This window comes from Leptodactylus fuscus, chromosome 7, assembly GCF_031893055.1.
Source record: "Leptodactylus fuscus isolate aLepFus1 chromosome 7, aLepFus1.hap2, whole genome shotgun sequence".
NCBI classification, from domain to species: domain Eukaryota; kingdom Metazoa; phylum Chordata; class Amphibia; order Anura; family Leptodactylidae; genus Leptodactylus; species Leptodactylus fuscus.
Genome location: NC_134271.1, coordinates 50,660,656 through 50,685,138, shown reverse-complemented (window position 1 = coordinate 50,685,138; position 24,483 = coordinate 50,660,656). Strand labels below are relative to the sequence as shown.

Below are 24,483 nucleotides of genomic sequence, written 5' to 3'. Positions count from 1 at the left end.
CCCCATGGTGGGACTATTAAAGGATTATCTTATTTCTTACTATCTTATTTATATGAGCCATTTATTTCACTGTATTGCCTGATTCTATTCCCTTCTTTGCAGAGGTTACTTGTTGGCCAAGCACTGGTGTGAGAGCAGTTACAATAGTGACATAATCAATTCAGAAGTTATTGCTACACCTCATGTGAAACAACAACTTATAGCAACCAGATTTCACTTCTTATTGCTTACTATAAGGCTGTAGTGCTCCACTTTATCTTTATATTTATATTACGTTGGGTTCACACCAGCGTCCGGTCTCCGTTCTCAGGTTTCCTTCTTCTGCATGCATGCTGAGTCCGGCCATGAGTGTTTTATGTTCTCCGTGGCAAAACCGGAGCGCATAAAACACTTACCAGCGCTCATGGTCGGACACTTTTCAATCCCTTTCAAATGAATGGGATTGAAAGATGCCGCCAGGTTTCCGTCTCCTGCCCTGTTTTGCGCAGGAAACGGAAACTTGCAGAACGGATTTCCGGGTGCAGATGTGAACGAGCCCTTACGTTTTCTTGATATGATATGTAATAAAATACTACTTTTAGAGTTTTTGTGAAAGGATTCCTCTTACCTGGCACTGATCTCTGTAACATTTTTAACAGACGATAGCAACTGCAGGATGCCGTCCTCTGATAGATGGTTTGAGCACATGCTGGAAAAAATCATTGCATTGAATGCACAATAAATATTGCTTAAACATAATTCCAATAATAATAATAATAATGATAGAATGACATGCAAACATCTTAAGATCGAAGTGAGCAGAATGTGAGGACCAAAGCCAAGATTCTGCCTATAGCAGTCGGAGCTCTGGGTACCATCATAAAAAAATCTTTTAGAGCTCCCAGGGGTGAGAAGACTACATTTATGGACAAGTATTGGGTTGGGACACGGCCTCCCCATAAACCACCAGCACAAAGCTGAAATATTCTTAAAAAAAAAAAAAAAATGTATATCTCTCTTTTTAATGACCTAGCCAGCAATGTCATATACTCACAGAATACTGATGAAAGGCCTTTTATATTATTTGACCCTTCCTAGAACACTTGCAAGGAATCTGTATTTACATGGACTGCCTTGCATCACTATGTCCATTGTTCAGGTCCATTGGGGCAAAAATAGCGATAAAAATAGCGGACACCAATACTGCCTGATGCCCCCATTGACTATAATGAGATTCATCACTTATATGTCCTTTTAAACTGAAAAATGAACATTTTACGACGCATGCTGCGACAGACTCCAATGAGGGATGTGAATGTAGTCTGTGGAACAATTTTGATAATATTATATAAACTAGTTGCTGTTCAAGCTATTTCCAAATGGCCAGTACCTACTGTATATATACAAATATTTTTCTGACCAACTCCTGTTTTCAGATTTATAACATTTTTCAGATTTTTTTTGCCTTCTCACTAAAAAAACCCCCTGAAAGCAGATAGGACAGAGTTTTACGTTTAAGGGTGCATTCACACTACTGATACACTGACTGATTCTGAACGTTAAAACACGTTCAGAATCAGTGCGTATAAAGCAGATCCCATTCATTTCAATGGGAGCCGGCATACGAGCGCTCTCCATTGAAATAAATGGGCTGCTTTTTACTCTACGAGCGCTCCCATTGAAGTGAATGGGAAGCGTTCGCGTGTACGGCTCGGACTGAGCCAAGCGCCGGGCCCCTTCACACAGCGAGCCGTACACGCAAGCGCTTCCCATTCATATCTGTGAGTGTATTGCAACTTTGTAAAAAGTCACAAAAATTGCGTATGTGTTATTCAGGCATTGTATGCTAGCACAGAGACATAACTTGAACCGCTTAGGTGCCAGTACAAACAGGGCTCCCATCTACTATGTGTTATTTATAATACCAGTATATTGTTATATTGCAGAATGGACATTTCGGACCCTTCAAGAACCAGGGCTTAGGTACGACTGCTACTTTTGTACTTCCTATAACTATAGCCTTGTTTTAGTATTATTCTGTCACTGATTTGCGGTATTATTTATATTCTCATCACTGTATAGTGAAATGTTTTGGTCAATGTTGGAATTAAATCAATGTTATCATAAAAACATTACACTATTTATAGATTCAAGTATCTGATGAGAGACTATAGAAAATGGGGCTTATAACATATCACACAGCACTGTATGTTGCTCCATGGTACTGTGATTCTCAGATTTGTTGCCTAAAGCTAGGTTCACACCTGTGCTGGGCTCTCCGTCATTTGATCCATTTAATGGATGAATTTAAAAAACGGACACATTGACATCAGTTATTTTCCGTTAATGTCTGATGGTATGACAATATTACACCATCCGTTTTTTTGCTTTCGGAACATGCGCTGAAATAAGGAACAACAATAGACAGTAATAATGGACAATGTAATGGACAACCTTCCATTAGCCACAGATATTTACGTTACAACGTCCATCACAAGTCTATTATTTTGAAGGGACACAAGTCCTGCACCCCCCCATTATTATGTCTGCTAAAATAACAGACACGTGACGGATTTGGTGAAAATGGAACATATTGGATAACAGATCAAGTCCCATTAAATACATTGGGATTTTTAACAGATTTATGATGGATCTGTTAATGTCCATTGATAACATCTAGCTACAGACACTACGAACAGTAGAGTGAATACCCCCTAATAAATACACCATACAAAAGAAAAATATGTTAAATAAAAGCAGCCCATGAGAACACAAGAACGTACCTGACTTCAGATAGGTTAGGGTTCTGCTGCAGTATGTTCATCAGGTTAGGGATATCATTCTTGCCAATTTTACAATTGTTAAATCTAAAATATAAGAACAATGTTATCACCATTGTAGTTAGAGTAAATCTAGTAGCTGTCATTCTGACTGAGGCTCTGTCATGTAATACTACTTTGCTTCTCTGCTTCTCGGCAGCTTATTCACACATTTACAATTTTACAACATACAACCAAAACATGACATTTAGCATAACATGAGATGAAAGGTGGTCTGCTGTTTTCACACTGTTTAGGATGTATACCGTAGCTACAATTTATCAAGCTGAAACAAAATGCCCATATAATGTATTTGACAAGATTAAAAAAAAAATTCTGACAGTAACCTGTTAGGCTAAGTTCACATCAGCCAAATTTCAGTCCATTGTTTGATCCATCATAGTATCAGAACAAACCAATATAATGGTGAATACAAATGGAGCACATTCTATCTGCATTCACTGTAATGTAAAAATTTACTTTTCAGATGGAAGACAAAATCCAAACACATCAGAAGAAAACGTCTGTTTGTTGTTTTTTTTTTTTTTACATTAGAGTGAAGGATGATGAATACAGACAGAATGTGCTTCATCTGTATCCGTTATTATATTCATTTTTCAGTCTATTGTTCTGAATCCTATAATAGATCAGAGAAGCAGAAGAGAATTTAGCCTTATATTAATGTTAACCACATGACCACCATTATAGCTCACTAACAGGTTGTCACCAAGTTGATATTCACTTTTGTTCATCTATTAATTTTATTTTTTAGAGCAAATATCTATTAATACATTGTGAGCCTGATTTTTTTTTTTCTGATACAGCTGCAAAGCTGTGAAAATATAAAATGTACATATCCCCCTCTAGTGGTCATCATGAAACATATATAGAAAACTGATAGATAAAAGTGTGTAATATCGTCCTCTCCTTCCCTCCACGCCATCTCCTTAATTTATGGTTTGCGCTTTAACCTCTTCTTTGGAGGCACGTCTCTTATTGTATCCTGGGGTTTGTCTGGCGCCCCGCTGGTGCCACCAAGTAGTCATTAGCTTTTTCCTTCCAAGTGTTCAACATGGTGGCCCCCCCCCCCCCCCTTCCATCCTCTCCATTTTGTCACTCAAACTGTTTAATTTGGTTCATGTTTTTGTTGTCAGTCTGCACCCTCCCTTGTTCAAATATTGTCATTTGATATGAGGAAGGGTTTTCCTGAACACCTTGAAACACGTGATCACTAGACTGTTTAATGAAGCAGCTTTTTGAGATAATATTGCCAATCTTGGATACTATTATTGGATGCCATTATTTGGAAAAGAGGGCACAGCCTAGTATTTTTGATGATTAATCCTTTGAATCACATCCCTATTATTATGTGAATACTCTTCTATGTGAAGATTCCAGGAGCATTCATCAGTGGTCACAAAATTCCCAGGCCCTACCTATCAAACTTTTTGTTGTTGTTGTGACACAACCTTACAAGGTGAGCACCCCAACACAAGGGTCACCACCCTTCCAACCATTTTCTTTTAAAAAACATCTGTAGGTTCTGCACTCTGTATCTCCCCCCCCCCCCCCCCCCCCCCGGATTGACACACTCCCTTGTTCTTGGACTCTTTGTCCTATCTTTGTTTTTATTTGAAAAAATAATAAAGTGAATTTGAAAATAAATAAATATGTGCAATAAATATTCTAAAATTATGTGACCTGTTTAGCTAATTACAGCAGTGCTACCACCATGTGTCAGATATAGATTCTGTTTATACACAAATTTTTTTCAAGGCTGCATTTCTACAATAGCTTGTGTGTGAGTGTTTTTTTCCTTGTATTACATACCTACAAATCACAGTATTGGCCTTCTGCTGCCTCTGTAATCGCAAACTGATGTATTCAGCAGATCTACAATCAGAAAACTTTATTAAGGCACAGTGGAAGAGCATTATCAATGAGATTGTGGCACAAGGCCCTTTATTGAGCAAAATGTGCACCACAACCCCCAACCCCCTGTGCTTTCTTCACCACACTGTGCAAATGTAAGTCGAGTTGGGTGGGAGTAGGGAGAGTAGGGATGCCTTGGTGGCGGTGTGCCATATTTATTGAAATTCACACTACTTTTCTGGCATGAGTTATAATGGAAGTATGTGCCAGTTCTTAAGAGGCAGGAACCTCTTCATAAATCACTTGTTCCCTTTGCCAGTGGGGCCTTTATTAAGACTGGCATATGAAACACCAGTCTTAATACATCCTTACCTCCCAACCATCCTGAATTCCGGGTGCTGTTCCAGTCGGTAGGAGGTATGTCCTTACTTCAACTCCTCTTCTGACACAGATGATTTGAATACAATGGTGAAGCAGGGAGACGTCTCCTTCCTGCTTTACCATTCAGCCCCTGTCTTTGCTCCCGGGGTCATGGGAACACTACACATGATGTACGGACATCACTTACATTCTGATTGCTGCTCCCAGGAGCCTCCAAGAGCAGAGACAGAACAGAACAGCAGGGGAATGGGGAAAGGTGAGTATTAGTTTTTTGTTTTGTGTGTATGATGCCATGTGGTCAGCAGGAGAGGGACATTATACTATGGGGCAAAAGCAGAGGGACTTTATACTGTGGGGGCAACTGCAGGGTGACCTTAAAATGTGGGGACCACTAGAGGGGAAATTTATACTGTAGAGGTAGCTGGAGGGAGACATTAAACTGTGGGGATAGCCAGTGGGGGTTTTTGTACTGTGGGTGCAACTGAAGGTGGACATTGTGGGGCAGCTGGAGGGACACATTATGCTGTGAGATATCATGTGAGGGTCACTGTAGGGGCCTTATACTGTGTGGGGGCACAAAGAGTAATTGCTGAGAATTGGCAGAGTCAAAGTTGAAGTGGGTGGGGCTCAATTATGTGGTACACGCAGCGCACTTCATAGTCTGTCTGTCTTTCAGTCCTTTGAAAGTCGGGAGGTATGATAAATCTGCCCCTGTACTAACACCTTAAAATGCAATTACCTACAATGACTCTCTGAGAAGAGCAGTCACTCTTTTAATCAAACTTTTGGCAGACTTTGCCATCAGACCACCATTAAATACTGTAAGCATGTATGGCTTATTCTATTTGTTTGTCAAAACAAACAGAGGGGCAGATTTATTAATAGTGTCTAAATTTTAGAAAAATGCGAAAAGTGCGAAAAATGTAAAAAAAATAAATAAATTATAAAATCATACTCACTTTTCCCCGATTCTCCAATGCCTCCCAGCTCAGACCGGTCCTGTAGGTCTATTGTTATCTTCCAGTGGAAGTCCCCGACACACATGATGTCTGAGGCCAAACAAAGGCCTCAGTGAAGGACATGTGATGTCACTACCTTTAACGTCCTGGGGTCCCTTCCTGAGGTCGCTGATTGGCCTCAGTGGTCATGTGGTCAGCGGCTTCAGTGGAAGGGATCCAGAATGTCACAGCCAGTGAGCAGTTTCACTTTCAGAAGACAACCCAGCAGAAAGACTGAACCGTGGTGGGAGCACACCGGAGCATCGGGGACAGGTGAGTTTGGGGGGTTTTTTTTCCCACCTCCTTCAGCCTATTTTAAAAATATTTTTTCCCTCTTTAGGCTGTGTCAGATTTATCTAAGTGTCTGATTCTGTTTGATAAATCTGGTGTATTGTTAGACTACCCATTTAATTTACTTTTTGCACGGCAAAGGGTGAAATCTGTGGCGAAAATCTGGAGAATCAATTGACATGCTGCAGGTTTATAGACTGACAATGCAAGTTTATTTCCATTTTTGATATTTTGCACAGTATTTGGATGAAGTCCGCAGCAAGATCAAACAGAACTTATTTTTTTATTTTGTTTTTCAATCACTGCTTTGCATTTAATACAATGGACGAGAGAATCATCAGGGAGAAATCTACCACTATTTTGGGGCGGAATCGATGTCAAATTCACTGACCGAGTCCGTTGTGTGAAGGAACTCTAATACTGTAATATGTTGCAGGTTGTCTACTCACAAATCTAGATTGAAAATTTGCAATGTAACCATCCTGTGTGGACATATCCGAAAAAAGCTGGAGAATAAGGATATAAGATGTAATATAAAAAAAAACTCACGACTTACCTCACAACAACCTCAGTAATCCGGTCACAATTGTTAATAGAGTTGGCCAGTGAGAACACACAGTTTGGGGACAGGTCACCGGTACTGAATCTAAGAACCCAGTAGAGAAACAATTATGGGTGAATTATTCAGAAGTTGCTGTCGCACACCTATAGACATTTTTATCACGAGTAGTTATAGAGAGAAAAGTAACGCACATTTCCTTATGGAAGGTTCACCAGTCATTTATTTTACTAAATACCACATGATCAATATCCTAACATTTTACTAAGCAGCGGACAACCCTACAAAAATCAAATGGTCATTGTTCTTATTTTAGACTATATATAGATATTTATTTTTATCATAAAAGACAGTTGCTAGTACTATAAGAGTTTAACTACAACTCCTAAGGCGCACACCACTTCCTTCCAGACAGCTCCTTCACACATTTCATATGTACAAGACAAGTTTGTATTAACATTGCACAAACCCACTTCTTCTGACTCCTATCTGCCAACTTTCCTATGTGTCATGTTACTCTTGCTTAGCTCTCCTATCTCCTACATCACTCCTTCCCTGGGACCTATATGGTCAACAACTCGTTTTTAGCCTTCTATATGCTGGACAACTCCTTCCCAACCTAATCTTCGACCCCACTCCTTCCTCAGGCCTTATCTGACAATGACAGACTGCTACTCTCATAGCACCACCTACTTCTTGTCATTGAGGAAAACCCTTCTGTGCCAAATCATTCCTTTGCTAATATGCCTCCAGTCCCATACCTTTCTTTCCCAAGGTCCTATCTGCCAAGCTACTCCTTCCCCATACCTGGGACATCTGTTATCAATTGCCTCACAGCTTAAGACATTGCGGCCAATCATCTTATAAGTCTGTTCTCACATCTTTCTTAAAATTTGTGATCTTTTTTTCAGTGGATTCTGCAGATTCACATAATAGAACAATATGACACAAAACAGTGTATTCAATTTATTTCTGTAAAAACCTGGTAAGACATTGCAATGCACTTGTGCTCCTTTACTGTCCATGCTTCATACAATATGGAGCACCAACTAGCACACTGACTGACGGTAAAGATAGTGGATGTCTTACTTGAGCTTTGTCAGGTGGGAGAGTTGTGGAAAGTGAGTTAGCAGGATGTCGATCATTTCAGCGTTTAGTGCGTTGTTGGATAAACTGCAGACAGAAATGAATATAAACATAAGACATCGCATTCTGTATATACTTATTTCATAACATAAGAACTCTGGGATGCTGGAAAACTCTACTCTTCTGACTATCCTAAATCTGGCCAGAATCTTTAGATAGATGTTGTCCCTTAGGGTTGGTTCACATTAGCATTTGTATTCCGTTCGGAAGGAGTCCGCATGGACACCCCCCCAGACGGAATACAATCGCAATTGTGAGCGATGTGCTGGCAAAGCACACGGACCCCATAGACTATAATCATTCATGCGGGCAGGGCACGGCAAGCACATGGGGCCCATTATAGTCTATGGGGTCCGTGTGCTTTGACAGCACAAACGCTTGCAATTGCGATTGTATTCCGTCCTGGGGGTGTCCATTCGGACTCCTTCCGGATGGAATACAAGCGCTAGTGTGAACCAAACCTTACCCATTGAGCCGACAGCTATTTTTCCAGACCTCCCTATACATATGTATATTCTACTTTGCCAAGTGTACATGTGTTCTCAGTAAGCAATGGGTCATAGGCTATTGGCAGAAACTTATGGCGGGTTATCGCTATTGTGAACAAAGAATTGCATATGTTAAAGAGGACCTTTCACCACTTTTGGGCACATGCAGTGTTATATACTGCTGGAAAGCTGACAGTGCGCTGAATTCAGCGCACTGTCGGCTGTCCCGATCTGTGCCCGGTGTAAAGAGCTTACGGTGCCGGTACCGTAGTGCTCTATGGTCAGAAGGGCGTTTCTGACCATTAGCCAGAGACGTCCTTCTGCCTCGCGGCGCCAATCGCGCTGTACTGTGGAGCGGGGAGGAACTCCCCCCTCCCTCTGCTCACACAGCTCGTCCATAGACGAGCATTATCAGGAGAGGGAGGGGGGAGTTCCTCCCTGCTCCACAGCACAGCGCGATTGGCGCCGCGAGGCAGAAGGACGTCTCTGGCTAATGGTCAGAAACGCCCTTCTGACCATAGAGCACTACGGTACCGGCACCGTAAGCTCTTTACACCGGGTACAGATCGGGAAAGCCGACAGTGCGCTGAATTCAGCGCACTGTCAGCTTTCCAGCAGTATATAACACTGCATGTGCCCAAAAGTGGTGAAAGGTCCTCTTTAAGTCAACATTCTTGATCCTTCCATTCCCTTAGGCCCGGTTCACATTCAGTATTCCATTCGGGGAGTGCAAGCAGTGCTTTTCTCTCTGCATGATTCGTACACACCCCGCGTGGAAACCACACGGACCCCATTATAGTATATGGGGTCCATGTGGTTTCTTAGCTAAACACTTTTTAATGCTTTCGGTATTCTGTTCAGGGACTCCCCGAACGGAATACCGAGCGCAGATGTGAACTGGGCCTTAAATCTACCATCAAAGAAAAGTTGGGATACCACCATACACATTAAATGGTTATCTGGTCTGTTATCTAATGTGTATGGCCACTTGATCTCTGTGATGCTTCCCTTACTTGACTCCCCATATTATCATACCAGGCCTCTTATCCTCTGTTATAAAAAGACTAGACTAGAAAAGACAGAGCTGTTGTGAGGGAGCTGAGGGACTATTATGGGAGAACAATAACAGCGGCTGGTACTGTTATAGGGATACTAGTGAAATTATCGCCAATGTTAGGAGGTGTGTACTGTATGTCACTCTTATTATATACAGCCTACAGTATACTAACCCACATATAATTTTTACTGCAGTGGATATTGTTGATGTAGTAATCTACTAACTATAGTTCGAGATCTGAAAAAGCATGAGGCGGTGGTGACATCACGCTGGGTGACATGTCCATCCTCAAACAATAACTTTATTAACGTTTAATGAAGCGATTGACAGTAAAAAAAAATCCACAAACTGAAATGCCAGGCCGCTCAGGAATCCTGCCAACTATGTAAAGGAACTATACAGTCTTTGCTTCGGATGTGTTCATTTCATAATATGTGGTGACATCTGCAACATAACTGCTAATATGACGTATGAAGCTTTTTAGTGATATGACTTCAGGTCATCTGTATCTTCCATTAAAGGATTCTCTATAGGATAGAAAATATTACCATATACCATGCTTACTTTTCCTTATTATTTGCTGATCATAATAACTCTGGTCATACACAGAGATATCTGCTGGCTGAATAATTGTATTGACAGTCAGTTTCACTAAACACCCTTTGCTAGTACCTTTGCTGGGTTCAGTTCACATTAATCTAATGTGTCTGCCCACCTTAACAGTGGGGCTCAATCTATCAAATTGAAATCCAGCAGAGGAGAGTAGCGGAAGTCACTGGCTAATCCTGTTCTGGTGTATTAGAACCACAGGTACCAGGATGCCAAGGTACTTGGTGTCAGTGGTTCTAATAAAGATTAGGATTATCTAGCGAGTCGTGATAATCTTTTCTTCTGCTGTATTTCTTTATATGAGACTATTTAATTATATTGAACACAAAGGCGTATCTTGAAGCTCCTTAGCCCCTACTGAAAGATCTGTAGTGGGGCCCTTACTTACCTTGTGCTATTTACAATAGTGGTATATTTTATGTAGCAGAAGGAGCTTTGGAGCCCCATTAATGTCAGGGGCCTGGTAGCGATTACTACAGCTGCACCCCTGGTAGAGCATCAACAATTACCATTAGGTATCAGGTCATATAAGGAAGATGGACAGTTTCTACAAGATGTCATGGCACTTAAAATGTAATTAAAAATGGTGTTCCATGAATATAATCCATACCCTTCAGATGGGAGTGCTGCTTTAACTCCAGGTATGCTTTCTTTTTCCGTGGTTTTCATGATTTGCTAAGAAAACTGTGGTACAAGGCTATATTATATATAACTCTGGTAGTTGTATGTAACAAAAGTAGTAGTCACATAATGACCATAGGTTCCCCTGTTTGCAATTGTGCATGCATATACATTATGCCTACTGCTAAAGCTATAGTGAAGGCCAAACCCTGTCCCCATGACAGTATGAATAACATATATTGCTTATTTCTACATTTTGAAGTTTTGTATTGTTTAAGGTTTTATACAGTGTTACAGTCCCTTTAAGATATAGTATTGTCTCACTCAATATAACACCCGTTGCACATGGCAGCATGGTGACTCAGTGGTTAGCATTGTTGCCTTGTGGTGCTGGGGGGCCTGGGGTAAAATCGGGCAAAGGATAACAACTGCATCAAGATTGTATTTTTTTTTTCTCCCTGTTTGAGTAGGTTTCTTCTCAAACTCCAAAAAGCATACCTATATGGTATGTAGATTATTACGGTAATCTTATTATACACGATGAGTGATAACAATGAGTATAAAGTACTGCAAAATATGTTGGCGCTATGTAAGCAAGAGTAATAACAATATATAACTGCCGTACTTAAAATGTGCCTCTACATGTATGAAACCACATTGTGAAACTGGTACATACTTTATCTGGGTGAGATCAGAACATTGGATCAGTGCCAGTAGGAGACTCTTTAGTTTCTGGGAAGTCATGCGGTATTCTGTCAGGCTGAAATGAAACAAGTAAAGACTGAATATAAGACAGAATTCCTAATAACTGTAATGTTCTTTGTTGTCCTCCTTCTTTCTTCTCTGTTCCTTAGCTGCTATGGACTCCTAGTATATCTTTCTCAGCATATGTGTGTCTACTTCTGTAATATATTACTGTGTATTATCCTGTATCTGTATTACTTTGCAGATGTAACATACTGAAATTTCCCCACTGTGGGACTATTAAAGGATTATCTTATCTTGTTCACACATTTTCCATAGTAGTCTTTCAATGGATGATAGAGTAACTAAACTCCAGCTCCAGGGTTTATCTGCCAGGTAAACAGACACATCTAGGCTGGATTCACACCTGCAACCTGCAAGCAGGACTTTTCTCTCCACATTTTTTGGGCAGACCCTATTATAATCATGGGGTCCATGGGTTTCTGCGGGTAACTGCTTTTTAAGCGATTTGGGTTTCTTTTTTTGGGGCACACAGGTGGACCCAAAGAGTGGAAACCTGAATGCATGTGTGAAGCTAGCATTATCATCCGTTCTCATGGCTGTGGGTGAAAACAGCTGTGGAAAAGGTCCATTTTACACCCAAGAGGCGCCTGTTTTCATAGTTTGTAGTATAGGGAGGCAGCGCCGCACCTCCCATGAGGCGACCTGAAGCAACCGTTTCAGGCGGCGCTATGCCAGGGCCTCGGGGAGGGCAGCATTTTTGCTTACCAGGCTAAGCCAGTCCAGGACAAGCTGTCCTGGACTGGCTTAGCGTCACCGTCACTGAGCAGTGGATTGGGGAGGCCGCTGGAGTAGCGCTGCTCCAGCGGGCTCCCCTCATGCTCAGGCAGAGAGCAGGTTCTCTCCCTGCCTGCTAACGCCGCTCCTCCCCGCCCCCCTTCGCTCCGCCCCTCCCTCCTCGGGGTGGGGCGGCTTTCTGTCGTCCGCCTCGGGCTGTGACACAGGTAAGTTCACCCCTGTATGGAGGGATCTGTAAAATGGACAAAAACAGGGCACAATGGATCATCAAAATATCAGTCATGTCAATAGTCCTCATTCACAGACGGTGAATTAAATTTTCACTATCGAGTAAATATAGGATAAGGCCCATTTACATTTAAGAACTATTGTAATAATTGTATGTGTCAATGTGAACAGAACAGTCATTGCTCAATGTGAATGCATAGAAAACATAAAAACTATAGGTATGATCTCTGTTCACCTGAAGGACTTCTGAGGTGATGCTGATCTGGTTTTCTTTTGGATCAGGAAAGATTCTTTCCTGTAAAGAAAAATAAAAACAAAAACAGTTAAAGGGCTTTTATCATTTAATAAAACATGGCATTCTGAGAAGTTTTGATATGTGAGGGCAGATCTCTAAAAAGCATAGTCAGGAGCCCTCGGATGGTTCTCTCACCCTTATATTCTTATCTCAGAGAGGGGAGTGATCGGTATACTGGCTCATAGAAAGTCTATGTAAATGTGCACACCATTCACTATCAGAGGAGATCCAAGCAGTACCATTCAGAACCGAAAGGGCACAGCACTCAACTGAGCACTTTGTTAAATGACATTTGACAGAGACCCATTGGCCCTACTACCACTATTGAGAAGCAAAGTTGTGTGGTTGAAATGTCTCTGTTATTTCAATATAGAGAACAAAGTGAATAGATTCCTCAATTCAGCGGCCAGCTTAGGCTAGGTTCACATCTGCATTTGGGTTTCTTTTTGGGGGGTCCGCTTGGGGACCCCCTTACGAAAACCTAATCTGCATAAAAATGCAGTTATTTTGGGAAACCCGTGGACTCCATGGACTATAATGGGGTCCGTGTGGCTACAGAATCCCCAAACGGAGATGCAAACTGAACCTAAGCTAAGGTTTACCATATACAACTGCAGGCCATGTAAAAGTTAAAAAAAAATCCAAAAAAAATCTTCTTTATTAGGCTGAGGCTACATACAGTGGCCAAATGTACACAAAGAAGTTCAGCACTGATTTCCTTTATAAGATTTCTCTTCCCCCATGGCTTTCAACCTGTGTATTGCAATGGCTGAAATTTACCAGTAAAACATCAGCAATAATAGATAGACTGTAGTTTAAGTTTTTTTTTTTTTTATGCAGCATGTGAATAGGATTCATTTAAATCTCATCCGCTATGCTGCAACTGTAGACAGGTTACCCATCAATCAATTCACAGTAACTAATCTGCAGAGATTTCACGAAGTGTGTCCCCAGTCTTCATCAGTATCATGAAGTTTCACAGTGAAAAACATCAAAGCAGCACTTATACCAGCGTGTAATAACAGTAAAAAGTAGGTAAAAAGACCAAAAGTGCATATATATCCCAGGGTAAGTATCTTTCCTGCCTGCCTGACACGCAGCAAGGATGTCATACAATTACCTATATTCAGCAAGATAATATCAGGGGTATCTCTATGAGAATGGAACAAACATGAACAAGAACAATACAGGCTGTAAATTATTCTTGCCATGGGCTCCATCTCCTCTATGTACGTTCTGGCTGCTATGGGAGATTTCCAAATATGTGATACAATACAGCTACCTTGCAGTGACCACTGTAGTTATCTCTGCCCACCGCACATATGAATATCATTTGCAATACCTAACATGACACCAGTAATTGTCTCGTACAGTATTTCAGCATTAATGACTGCGTTCCATATAACTTTTTTTTTTATATATATTTACCTGTCACTCTCTAAAAATGTTAACAGCACTTTACGATGAGTTCCAAATCTACAGAAAAAAAATAAAAAATTTTTATGTTGAGCTAGATATCAATCTGAAAGAAGAGGTAATAAAGCATGAACTTGCCTAATGGAGACATCAGTCAGGTTCTTCACTGTAGATAAAGACTCCGCCAGACAAATAATGCCACCCAGAGAGAACCTATTGCCACTTAGACTATAACAAAAGAAATTATATAAGTGTAAAAACAATGCAAAAGACAAAAGAAGCATTTTAATAGTAAGGTTCACATGGTCAAGATATACAATAGGATTTGCAATAGAAATTTCTACTGTGGTTTGTAAATATTATCTGCAATAGAAATTCCTGGCATGTAGCATTGGTTCAGTGAATGAACTATAATGAACATGCTGTAACATCCTGTAAAATAATATTACTAGAATTGTCCCACTGAAATGATGTATGCAATATCTTTCCATAGGTGTTCCTGCAGTAAAGCATTCATAGCACACGTCCATCAAGTCCATTCATAAATACAGGTCCCATCTTTATAATGCCTCCATATACAACAACACACAGTGCGGCATAGTGCCTCCAATACAGTGTCAGCAGAAGTACCTGCCAAAACCAATGGCAGCAGAATACCTAAAGTAATTAGCAGAATGAGCAGAGTACCTTCATAAACAGTGCAAGCAAGGAGTTAGCACTGTTTTACTTCAAAGGGTTTTGCCATGGGTGGGGGTCCGATAACTCACACCCCCACTTATCAAGAAAACAAGGGACTTTTAAATGGAACAGTGGTTGTGCAACATGTGGATTGCTGAATTAATATTAGTGAGAGTGCTGGGTATAGCTGGACATTGTACTTTGGTTGTCTATGGAACTGCTATTGAAAAGTTCCCCATTCTGTTGATCAGTGGGGGTCTGAATGGGCAGACTACCACCGATCTGCAAGAAATGCCCTATCCTATGGGTAACTTGCTTTCTTGGAAAAACCTATTTAAGGCAAATAGGTACATAAATAGTTTGTATGGCGTAGTTTTTTAGATATCTTTCTCGGGATTAGAGCTCCTAGGAAGTAATAAAATCTAGTTGCCAGAAGTAGTCACATGATGGATGATCTCACTTTATATCTACTATATTTATTCCTTCAAGCTGGCACACCTTTATGGTACTGGCAACAGTGAAAGGGAGTTTTCTGCCCTGGTAAAGTTTGAGGTACAGAGTTTGAGACCTGTGTCAAAGTCCACGAGTTCTCAACACCAACAGAACTAGGGCAACCAAAACAAATAGCAAACAAAGTATTTTACTTCATAAATGGCAACTCTCCAAGAACGGGTGGAAATTTCCAAAAAATTGATATCAAAATCTCTATGCCCTAGCTGCAGTTAGGTATTTGTTTACCTTTTAAAAAAAAACGCTTTATCCCCATACTGTGTAACTTCACTCACATATATATTTACACGTATTTCCATCTATTGCAGAGCTCTCGTATCACCGTGAGTTGAAAGAGCTGCAATGAACAGTGCAAGGTGTGGTTTGTAACTGAGATGCCTTCTGCAGACTGCTCCATCCTCTTTCTTGTGTTGATCCTGACAAAGTTGTGGTCAGTATCAAGGTACAACAGCTAGAGCTTCAGCTGTTGTAACTTTCTTAAACGATAAAGAAGATGGGGAAGTAACTTTCTACATGATAATGAAGATAGGGATAGTCAAAACTACTAGAGACACAAGTTCTCTTTACATCTCTACCTGACTACCCCAAGAGCAAACACTTCAGCTGTCCTCACTGAGTACTTTACAACTGTTCCACAGGTCTATAAAGTCTGCACAAAACCAATGTATTAGGGGACAGTCACACAGAGTAAAGTGGCGCTGATTCTGCCACGATAACTCGCTGCAGAATCAGTGCTGATAAAAAAGACTCCCATTGAGTTCAATGGGTTCTGTTTTCCATGTGGAACACCTTGAAATCAATAGGAGGCTTTTTATCAGTGCTGATGCTGCCGCGAGTTATCATGGCAGAATGAGCGCCACTTTACTCCGTGTGAATGCCCTCTTAGCCCTCAGCTCTGCTAGTCAAGGTTAGTACCGAGACAAGGAGTAACATATAAGAGGCTGCCTATTATCTGCTGGAGTATCACTCCCTAGTAATAATGGGTCCTCAAGGGTTTGGCTTATATGAATAAAATGTTTAAAATGTGAGAACAATGGATTACAACTATGCTAGCATAACTTACTTTACTGAGTGAAGCCATGTTAGCGTAGACAAGATCTGAGATATTTCAGTGACTCCAGCATTTTCCAGTCTGTTGTCAGATAAACTGAAATAAATTGAAGGCAATCTTTTACTGAAGCCTATATATCAACATCATGGAGAATTACAATGTGAGATACAGTATAAAAATGTTAAGAAATCATGTGGCCTTACTCCAAATGTATTATCTTGTTACATTGTGGAAGGAGTGCACACAATTTCTCCAGCACGTTCTTGTGATACTTGAAACCAGTTATCCTAGAACATAAAATGAAGATGTGAACAAAGAATCAAAAATCAACAGAATGTGTTACAGTACAAAGAGGTGGCTACTTCATATACCCACATGTGCAACATTTCAGAAAAAAACTTGTTAGACCCTTGTAAGGATATGCTAAAACCATGATTCTATCATCTTAGTGCCGTGGTGGCACTCAAAGCACTCTCTGTTCGCACCCATCTGTGGAATAGATTATACTGTGTTGGGGTCACTTTGCAGCAGATTGTACTGTGTGGGGGCCACTGAGGAATAAATTGTACTGTGTGGGGATCACTGTGGAGCAGATTGTACTGTTTGGTGGCCAGTGTTGGGCAGATTGTAGTACGTTGGAGCCACTGTGGAGCAGATTGTACTATGTGGGGGCTACTGTGGTGCAGATTGTACTGTGTGTGGGTCCTTCATTTTTTTTTTCATTCCACAGTATCTGATTTGTAACAGACATATGATATTATTACAGACTGTAATATCATTACACGGTAACTATAAAACAGACCTTGTGCAATGTAAATAGTGAACATTAATTGTTAAAAATTATGCAAAATGCAAACTTTTGTCCTTCAGTACAAAGGTGTTTTGTATCATTGAAAGCTCTGTAAAGCCGCCTTCACACAACTGTATTTTGCAGGTCTGTAAAGCATACTGTCCACAATTGTAGATCTGCACAGTATTAAGGTTAAATCGCCGTGTTGGCACTTTGTGATAAAATAGTGGCTTTTGGGTTGCAGTTTGGGCACTCAGTCTCTAAAAGGTTCGCTATCACTGGCTTAGTGCATCTGTTTTAATGGATGAACTAAAAATGGGGCCAGGGCGTTTTACAGTAAAGTGGATGTGATATTCATATTGAGGAAAAATATACATTGCAGTTTTAGAAATGTCAGTTCTACCTAAGGAAACGCTGGTGGTTTCCCTATAGGAGACCAGTCTGCAGAGGAAACCTCTGGGGACTTTCTGGGGGAAAAACCACAATGCTTTGCCGCCACGGTTTGTCCCATGTTTTTTCCCACAGTGCTTTTTTTTTGCTGCAATCTGCTATGTGGGACTGTTTTCCATTTAATACTTTGTGGTTGGACCACTGCAACCAAAGCATTTGCTATAGTGGGCCTCCGCTGCAAGCTGCAATGGGCTTGAGTTCAAGTGTCTATGTTAGGACATCATTGCTGTACCATGAATTACAGACTTCAGAAAGATGTGGCCAGATTCAGAACAGGAGTGGATGGAGATCAGTAAGGTCAGTATGTCTTCAAAACCCAAAAATTATATCTCACTTTTGGTCAGTAAAGAGAATGTTACCTGATTTCTCTATGGCAGTCTTCACTGGCAGTGAAAAGGACCTTTGCCGTCTGGTGCAATCCACTTTAAAAGAAGAGCAAGAAATGAAAGCCGAGGAATTATGTTACATTGATTATACTATAGATTATAATGACTTGCTTCGGACCCCTCTCAATAAAAAATAGGACCCCTTCAGATCCATTTACATGGATTGATAATTATGATTATCACAAAATTACTTACCTGGCTTCTACAACTTTTACATTGAGGCATGTCACCATGGAGGAAAGAAGAAGTGATGTTCCTTCTTCAGATAACATTGTCCTGTTAAGCCTAGGAACATCATACATATAATGTGTATTCTGGGGAAACATTACATACAGTACATAGATTATACAGTAAACCCTAATCTACAAATGGGGACTGTAATATTTCTATTTCTACAAAAGCAGATCTTGGGAACCCAGCATTGTGCATTTATTGAGAACGGTGTCATTCAATACTTTTCCTGAGCTGGTCATTGTAACGGAGGATAGAACACAATTCATCGGGGTAATAACTGAAGGATATAGAACAAACTTTGCAATAAACTTACTCTAGTTTCTCTGATATGTGTATATTGGGAAGGCTGTCTATTAACTTCTTACAGCCATGATCTCCAAAAGGATTACCAGATAAACTGAAAGAGGAAAAATAAGTGAGATCTTATATATGTACTTTAAATATGTATACAGTACAGCCTCACCTTACTAACATGAACACAACAGTTAGATGAAATTGTTCTGTCCATTTTATGAGAAATTTAAAGGAACACTCAAGGGCAAACCAATATATCATGCACATAATACAGGGCCTGTGGGAGCAGAGTTTAACCCTTTAGGGACGCAGGGTAGTTTGTACGTTAGTGCTCAGCGACCTTTTTACATGTTCCCTCTCTCCCCCCCTAATTGAGGGACAAATCCGGCAAATCGTGCTGCTGCATTTGAATTCTTGAGCATGCGCAGTTCTACTCTGTTCACAGCGGTACTGCACATGTCCGAGCACCATTTTGTTATAGCTACCTATAGAACTCAGCATACTGCTCGGTATACGATTCTGTAGCAAGCTACACCAAACTGGCCAGTACCATGTGTCCGAGCGCCATTTTGGTGTAGCTCACTATAGAACAGCATACTGAGCTGTATGCTGAGTCCTATAGGTAGCTACACAAAATGGCACTCAGGAATGTACAGTACTGCTCTGAACAGAGTAGAACTGCGCATGCCCAAGAATTCAAATGCAGCAGCGCGATTTGTCAGAAGAACATCCAGGGAGGAAGAGGGCAGATGGGGGACAAGCAATGGAGGGTCGTGAATAAAGGTATGACGGGGGGGGGGGTGCTCGTGGGCCCTGGAGAAGGCCCAGGGTGCTCTGTGGGCTCATTTACATAATCTAATTAACCAGGATTACAATGGAATGACAGGGAGAATCGAAAAAAAGAAGGTAGTAGTAGAATAGGCTTTTTAAAGGCTATCCAGGAATGTCTTTATCTCAAAACCACTGACACCAATGATAGAATCCCTTTAACAGCAGCTTTGCTCCCCTCTACTCTCTATAGACGCATATATAAAGAGTGACTTGATAAATGAAGAAGGAAACATATTGATTAAATAAGAGATCCTACAAATTTACACTAGTTATTTATGTAAAGTTATTTTATAATCAGAGGTACGCTGTAATATAGTAATTCAAAGAACACCAAAGAGAGATTCCTGAGTGATATACTGTCCCCTTGAATTACGAGTAACATAGTATGTATCAGTTTTACCTTGAGTACCCCTTTAAGAGCAATTACCCACACCTGTGAAAAACACAGTTAGCACACTGACAATACATACGGTAACATGCATATGGGCACACTGCTTATTTGTACTATAGGACATGCTAAGTATTATTTCCGTACTTCACATCAGAAAACTGGGGGCCTGTGAGTATCTCAGCCAGAGCAGGAACGTCTTCAGAGGTCAGACTGCAGTTTTCAAGGCTGGAAGAAACAATATCCACAACAAACAATGTAAATGAGTGTCAATAGAGTGTAGAAAACAATATTCCCATACCTATAAATGGTCTCATAAAAAAAAAAACAAAAAAAAAAAAACCTGGACAACTTCTTTAATACAATTCCAAAAAACATTCCTTTGCCATATATTTGTAACAACAGTCTCAGGGCTAACACAGAACTGGAAATCAAATAACATCCCAATGGAAAATTACATATTACAAAGAATTAATAGAAACTATCACTATGAATAAATATACATGTGTAGCCAATATAGCCTATAAATTCCTAGAATTTTTGGCTTCTCTCTGCTCCCATTTTAATTCTAACCCAGTTCCTTTTTATTACTATTTATTTCCTTTAATTACCTGCATGTATGGCCCTATTCACATCTTCACATCTGTGTTCGGGTTTCCTTTCAGGGAGTGCGCTTGGGAACCCCCAAATGGAAACCTATATGTATTAAAAAGCAGCTATCTGGGAAGCCTGCAAACCCCATAGACTATAATGGGGTCTGTGTGGTTTCTGTCCGTTTTCCGCACTAAACATGCGGAGAGAAAACTCCTGCAAGTCGCACGATTCTCTCCGCATGTTTCGTGCGGAAGCTACACAGACTCCATTATAGTCTATGGGGACCGCAGGTTTCCTGAAGGTATCTGCTTTTTAATGTGTATAGGTTTCCATTAGTTGAGTCTCCAAGCGCACTTCCCAAACAGAAACGCGAATGCAGATGTGAACCGAGCCTATACCTTAATATATCTCTCTTTGCTGACAGTATTATCTCCCTTAATGTTTGTTCACCAAATTTGTTACATAATATTTATACAGGGTTCACGATTTGGAAAAACTGTATGTTATACATGCTTGTAACTTTACAAATGTGTGCTGTATTGTACCTTAAATTAAAAACACAAATTCTTAAAAAAACAAAGCAGTCCATATGGTAAAATGACCATATAGAAGTCTAGCTTGTGTAATATCTACTGTTAGTATCATCACCTACAATCTGTTGTCTATCAGCATCATTTTATAGAGTATGTGGGGCTGAACAGATACAGTATGAATACTTTTGTGTAATAAGACTCAGTATAACTTGGAAATTATTCATTAAAATCCCTATTCATTCTGGGTTTAGTAATTCATTGGGATGAGTGAGTCAGTCATTGACAGCCTTCCCTATATATGCATAGAAAGATCACTGTCAGCCACAGTTTAGGACCATACACTGAACTCCTAAGGTGAAAATTAGCTCCCTTCTCTCCCTTCCAGTCCTCAGTCCCCTCTAAGTGATGCCTATGAGACGCCAGACAGCACACATAACTGAGCATGGCCAATAGTCAACCAGGACTTCTGTCAGCGGACCAGTCATAGTATTTGGTGCTCTACTAGATCCTCCCTATGCACCGGTTTACTGCAAGTTATTATATTAAGTCGTATAACTCCTTTGCACTATATTTATGAATTACCTGCTGACTGCTGGATTTATGAGCCCTTCCTGACTATGATCTTGCTTCTGGTTTAACCCTCTGTTTGCCACCTGTGATTTTACCTGTTCTCACTTACTGATCTTGGTAGTAGTCAGGTTTCTTTAGTTTTGACTAGAGATGGGTGAACGAACTCTTATCAAGCCAGGTTTGATCTGAATATTCCAAATTGTTCTTTTTTTTTATGAAACTGAATGAATCTGGTCCACAGCTCTTTATAGCTGTCTGGTGAGTAAGGATGTCAAGGTGACTACCATAAGTCATGGTCAGGAGATTTGTTTCAGGTAAACTAGAATGTGTGCCGAATTATGCTCTGGGGTCTCTTCACGCCACAGAGTAAAATAGGTGAAGGCCCAGGGTAGGTGACAAACATTTAAAAAAAATTCATACTCATCTGTTACCTCCCTGGGCCTGTCCTGGTGACATCATTTGCCCAGGGTCACTGGCGAGGCCTGTGATTGGGCATGGGTCACAGGTCTCAGCAATGACCCTGGAGACATGATATCACCAATTAGGTCTAAAGAGAGAGCGCTGGACACCGTGAGGCCCAAAAACGGAAAATGAGTATGAATGTTTTTCTATTTTTGTCACCTCCTCTGGGTCTTCACCTATTATACTCTGGGTTCTGAAAAGATGTACAATAACGGTAAGTATCAAGTTTTGCAAAAAAAAAAAAAATTTCCGGACAACCCCTTTAATGTCAATCAATAAATTACACGTTATACACAAAACTATATATCAATCGGCCCAGCTCTATAACATGTTGGTGCCATCATGAAGACTTGTCACATTCTTGTTATATATAAATTTATCAATACTCTTACACATCTCTGAGAATTTACCTCAGTTTTTTCACTTTTATATCAGTATTTTCTTCTCTAGCTTTTTTGACCTTCGGAGCACTGAAATGAGATAGAATATATAGAAAAAGGAGCAAATACTTGTGGCCACAAATGTAAAAAGAAGTTGTGAAGTTTTTTTTTTTTAACTTAGGCTGGGTTCTCCATTCGAGACTCTATCACAGAAACCGCCGAGAATTGGCAGAAAGAAAGGACCTGCACTGAGGAATTTTCTCTCCGCTGCTTTCTGTTTTGAAACGACAGGCACCAGACGGAAGCCATTATTGTTAATGGGGTCCTCCAGTGTCCGTGTGTACAGCTCTCCATCGGCAGTCCCAAACAACAGAGACCACGGCACAAACGTGAACTTAACCTCAAACCTTATGTTTTGCCTTTTATATTTTTCAGTATAGACAGTAAAGCAAAATATAAATGTCGGATGTTTTCATACTGATTTTTCATTATAAATGTTCAGCTTAGCATACATTTGACATGTTTTACTGTAAAATAGAGATAGGCTGGTTTTGTTTTTTACCTTACAGTTTCTAAATGTTTCGAGGAGAAGATGGCGGTGGCAGTGTCCCCTCTATAGAGCAGAAATGGATGCACGTATATTAATCACATTCATTTTAATTAGAATATTATTTGGATATCATTCAATATATGTATTACTAACATTATCTGGATGTCCATTGAATATACTCACATTATTTGGACATCTATTGAATATAAGTACTACTACTCACATTATTTGGATATCTGGATGTCCATTGAATATAAGTACCACTACTCATACAATTTGGATATCCATTGAGTATAAGTACCACTACTCATATTATTTGGTTGTCCATTGAATATAAGTACCACTACTCATATTATTTGGTTGTCCATTGTATATAAGTACCACTACTCACATTATCTGGATGTCCGTTATGCTGGGACAATTAACAGCTGACCTCAGCAGTTTTAGAATCCCCGTTACGTTCATCTCATTGTTGCTAAGGCTGGAGAATAGAATACAAGGAAATTATTGTTCATCGTGGATTTCTGTTATTCTTCAACATTATTATCAAGTCTCTGGAGCATTAGCAATACACATTTCATTATTTGTATAAGTAAAGGTGCCTATGCCGTTTGGACAGATATTGAACTTGGATTTTGTACGGTTGCATTTCCCAGTTATATATAACAGATATTGCATTTGGGCTTACCAGTTAATTTATGAAGCCAATGAGCCACTTTTTCTAGCACATATAGTAATGTTGAATAACGTTGTAAGGTTTCAGTTACTTTATTTACAAATGGCATTTTTGGACAGTTAAGGACTAGAGATGAGCGAACACTAAAATGTTCGAGGTTCGAAATTCGATTCGAACAGCCGCTCACTGTTCGAGTGTTCGAATGGGTTTCGAACCCCATTATAGTCTATGGGGAACATAAACTCGTTAAGGGGGAAACCCAAATTCGTGTCTGGAGGGTCACCAAGTCCACTATGACACCCCAGGAAATGATACCAACACCCTGGAATGACACTGGGACAGCAGGGGAAGCATGTCTGGGGGCATAAAAGTCACTTTATTTCATGGAAATCCCTGTCAGTTTGCGATTTTCGCAAGCTAACTTTTCCCCATAGAAATGCATTGGCCAGTGCTGATTGGCCAGAGTACGGAACTCGACCAATCAGCGCTGGCTCTGCTGGAGGAGGCGGAGTCTAAGATCGCTCCACACCAGTCTCCATTCAGGTCCGACCTTAGACTCCGCCTCCTCCAGCAGAGCCAGCGCTGATTGGCCGAAGGCTGGCCAATGCATTCCTATGCGAATGCAGAGACTTAGCAGTGCTGAGTCAGTTTTGCTCAACTACACATCTGATGCACACTCGGCACTGCTACATCAGATGTAGCAATCTGATGTAGCAGAGCCGAGGGTGCACTAGAACCCCTGTGCAATCTCAGTTCACGCTAATAGAATGCATTGGCCAGCGCTGATTGGCCAATGCATTCTATTAGCCCGATGAAGTAGAGCTGAATGTGTGTGTTAAGCACA

The 24,483-nt window shown here is 40.5% G+C and overlaps 1 protein-coding gene across 1 annotated transcript in view; it reads right to left on the bottom strand.

Annotated features, from left to right (window-relative positions):
- Positions 1–24,483, bottom strand: part of NLRC5 (NLR family CARD domain containing 5) — a 95,335-nt gene that overhangs the window by 56,741 nt on the left and 14,111 nt on the right. Inside the window, exons 7-24 of the mRNA XM_075281856.1 lie at positions 23,355–23,444; positions 22,976–23,026; positions 22,444–22,503; positions 20,022–20,102; positions 18,675–18,758; positions 18,323–18,412; positions 18,101–18,163; positions 16,705–16,788; positions 16,514–16,597; positions 14,401–14,490; positions 14,275–14,322; positions 12,787–12,846; positions 11,497–11,580; positions 7,989–8,072; positions 6,897–6,986; positions 4,629–4,691; positions 2,763–2,846; positions 608–688 (exon numbers count right to left, since the gene is read on the bottom strand). Of these exons, the coding sequence (XP_075137957.1) occupies positions 608–688; positions 2,763–2,846; positions 4,629–4,691; positions 6,897–6,986; positions 7,989–8,072; positions 11,497–11,580; positions 12,787–12,846; positions 14,275–14,322; positions 14,401–14,490; positions 16,514–16,597; positions 16,705–16,788; positions 18,101–18,163; positions 18,323–18,412; positions 18,675–18,758; positions 20,022–20,102; positions 22,444–22,503; positions 22,976–23,026; positions 23,355–23,444 (1,371 nt within the window). The remainder of the gene's footprint in view (positions 1–607; positions 689–2,762; positions 2,847–4,628; positions 4,692–6,896; positions 6,987–7,988; positions 8,073–11,496; positions 11,581–12,786; positions 12,847–14,274; positions 14,323–14,400; positions 14,491–16,513; positions 16,598–16,704; positions 16,789–18,100; positions 18,164–18,322; positions 18,413–18,674; positions 18,759–20,021; positions 20,103–22,443; positions 22,504–22,975; positions 23,027–23,354; positions 23,445–24,483) is intronic.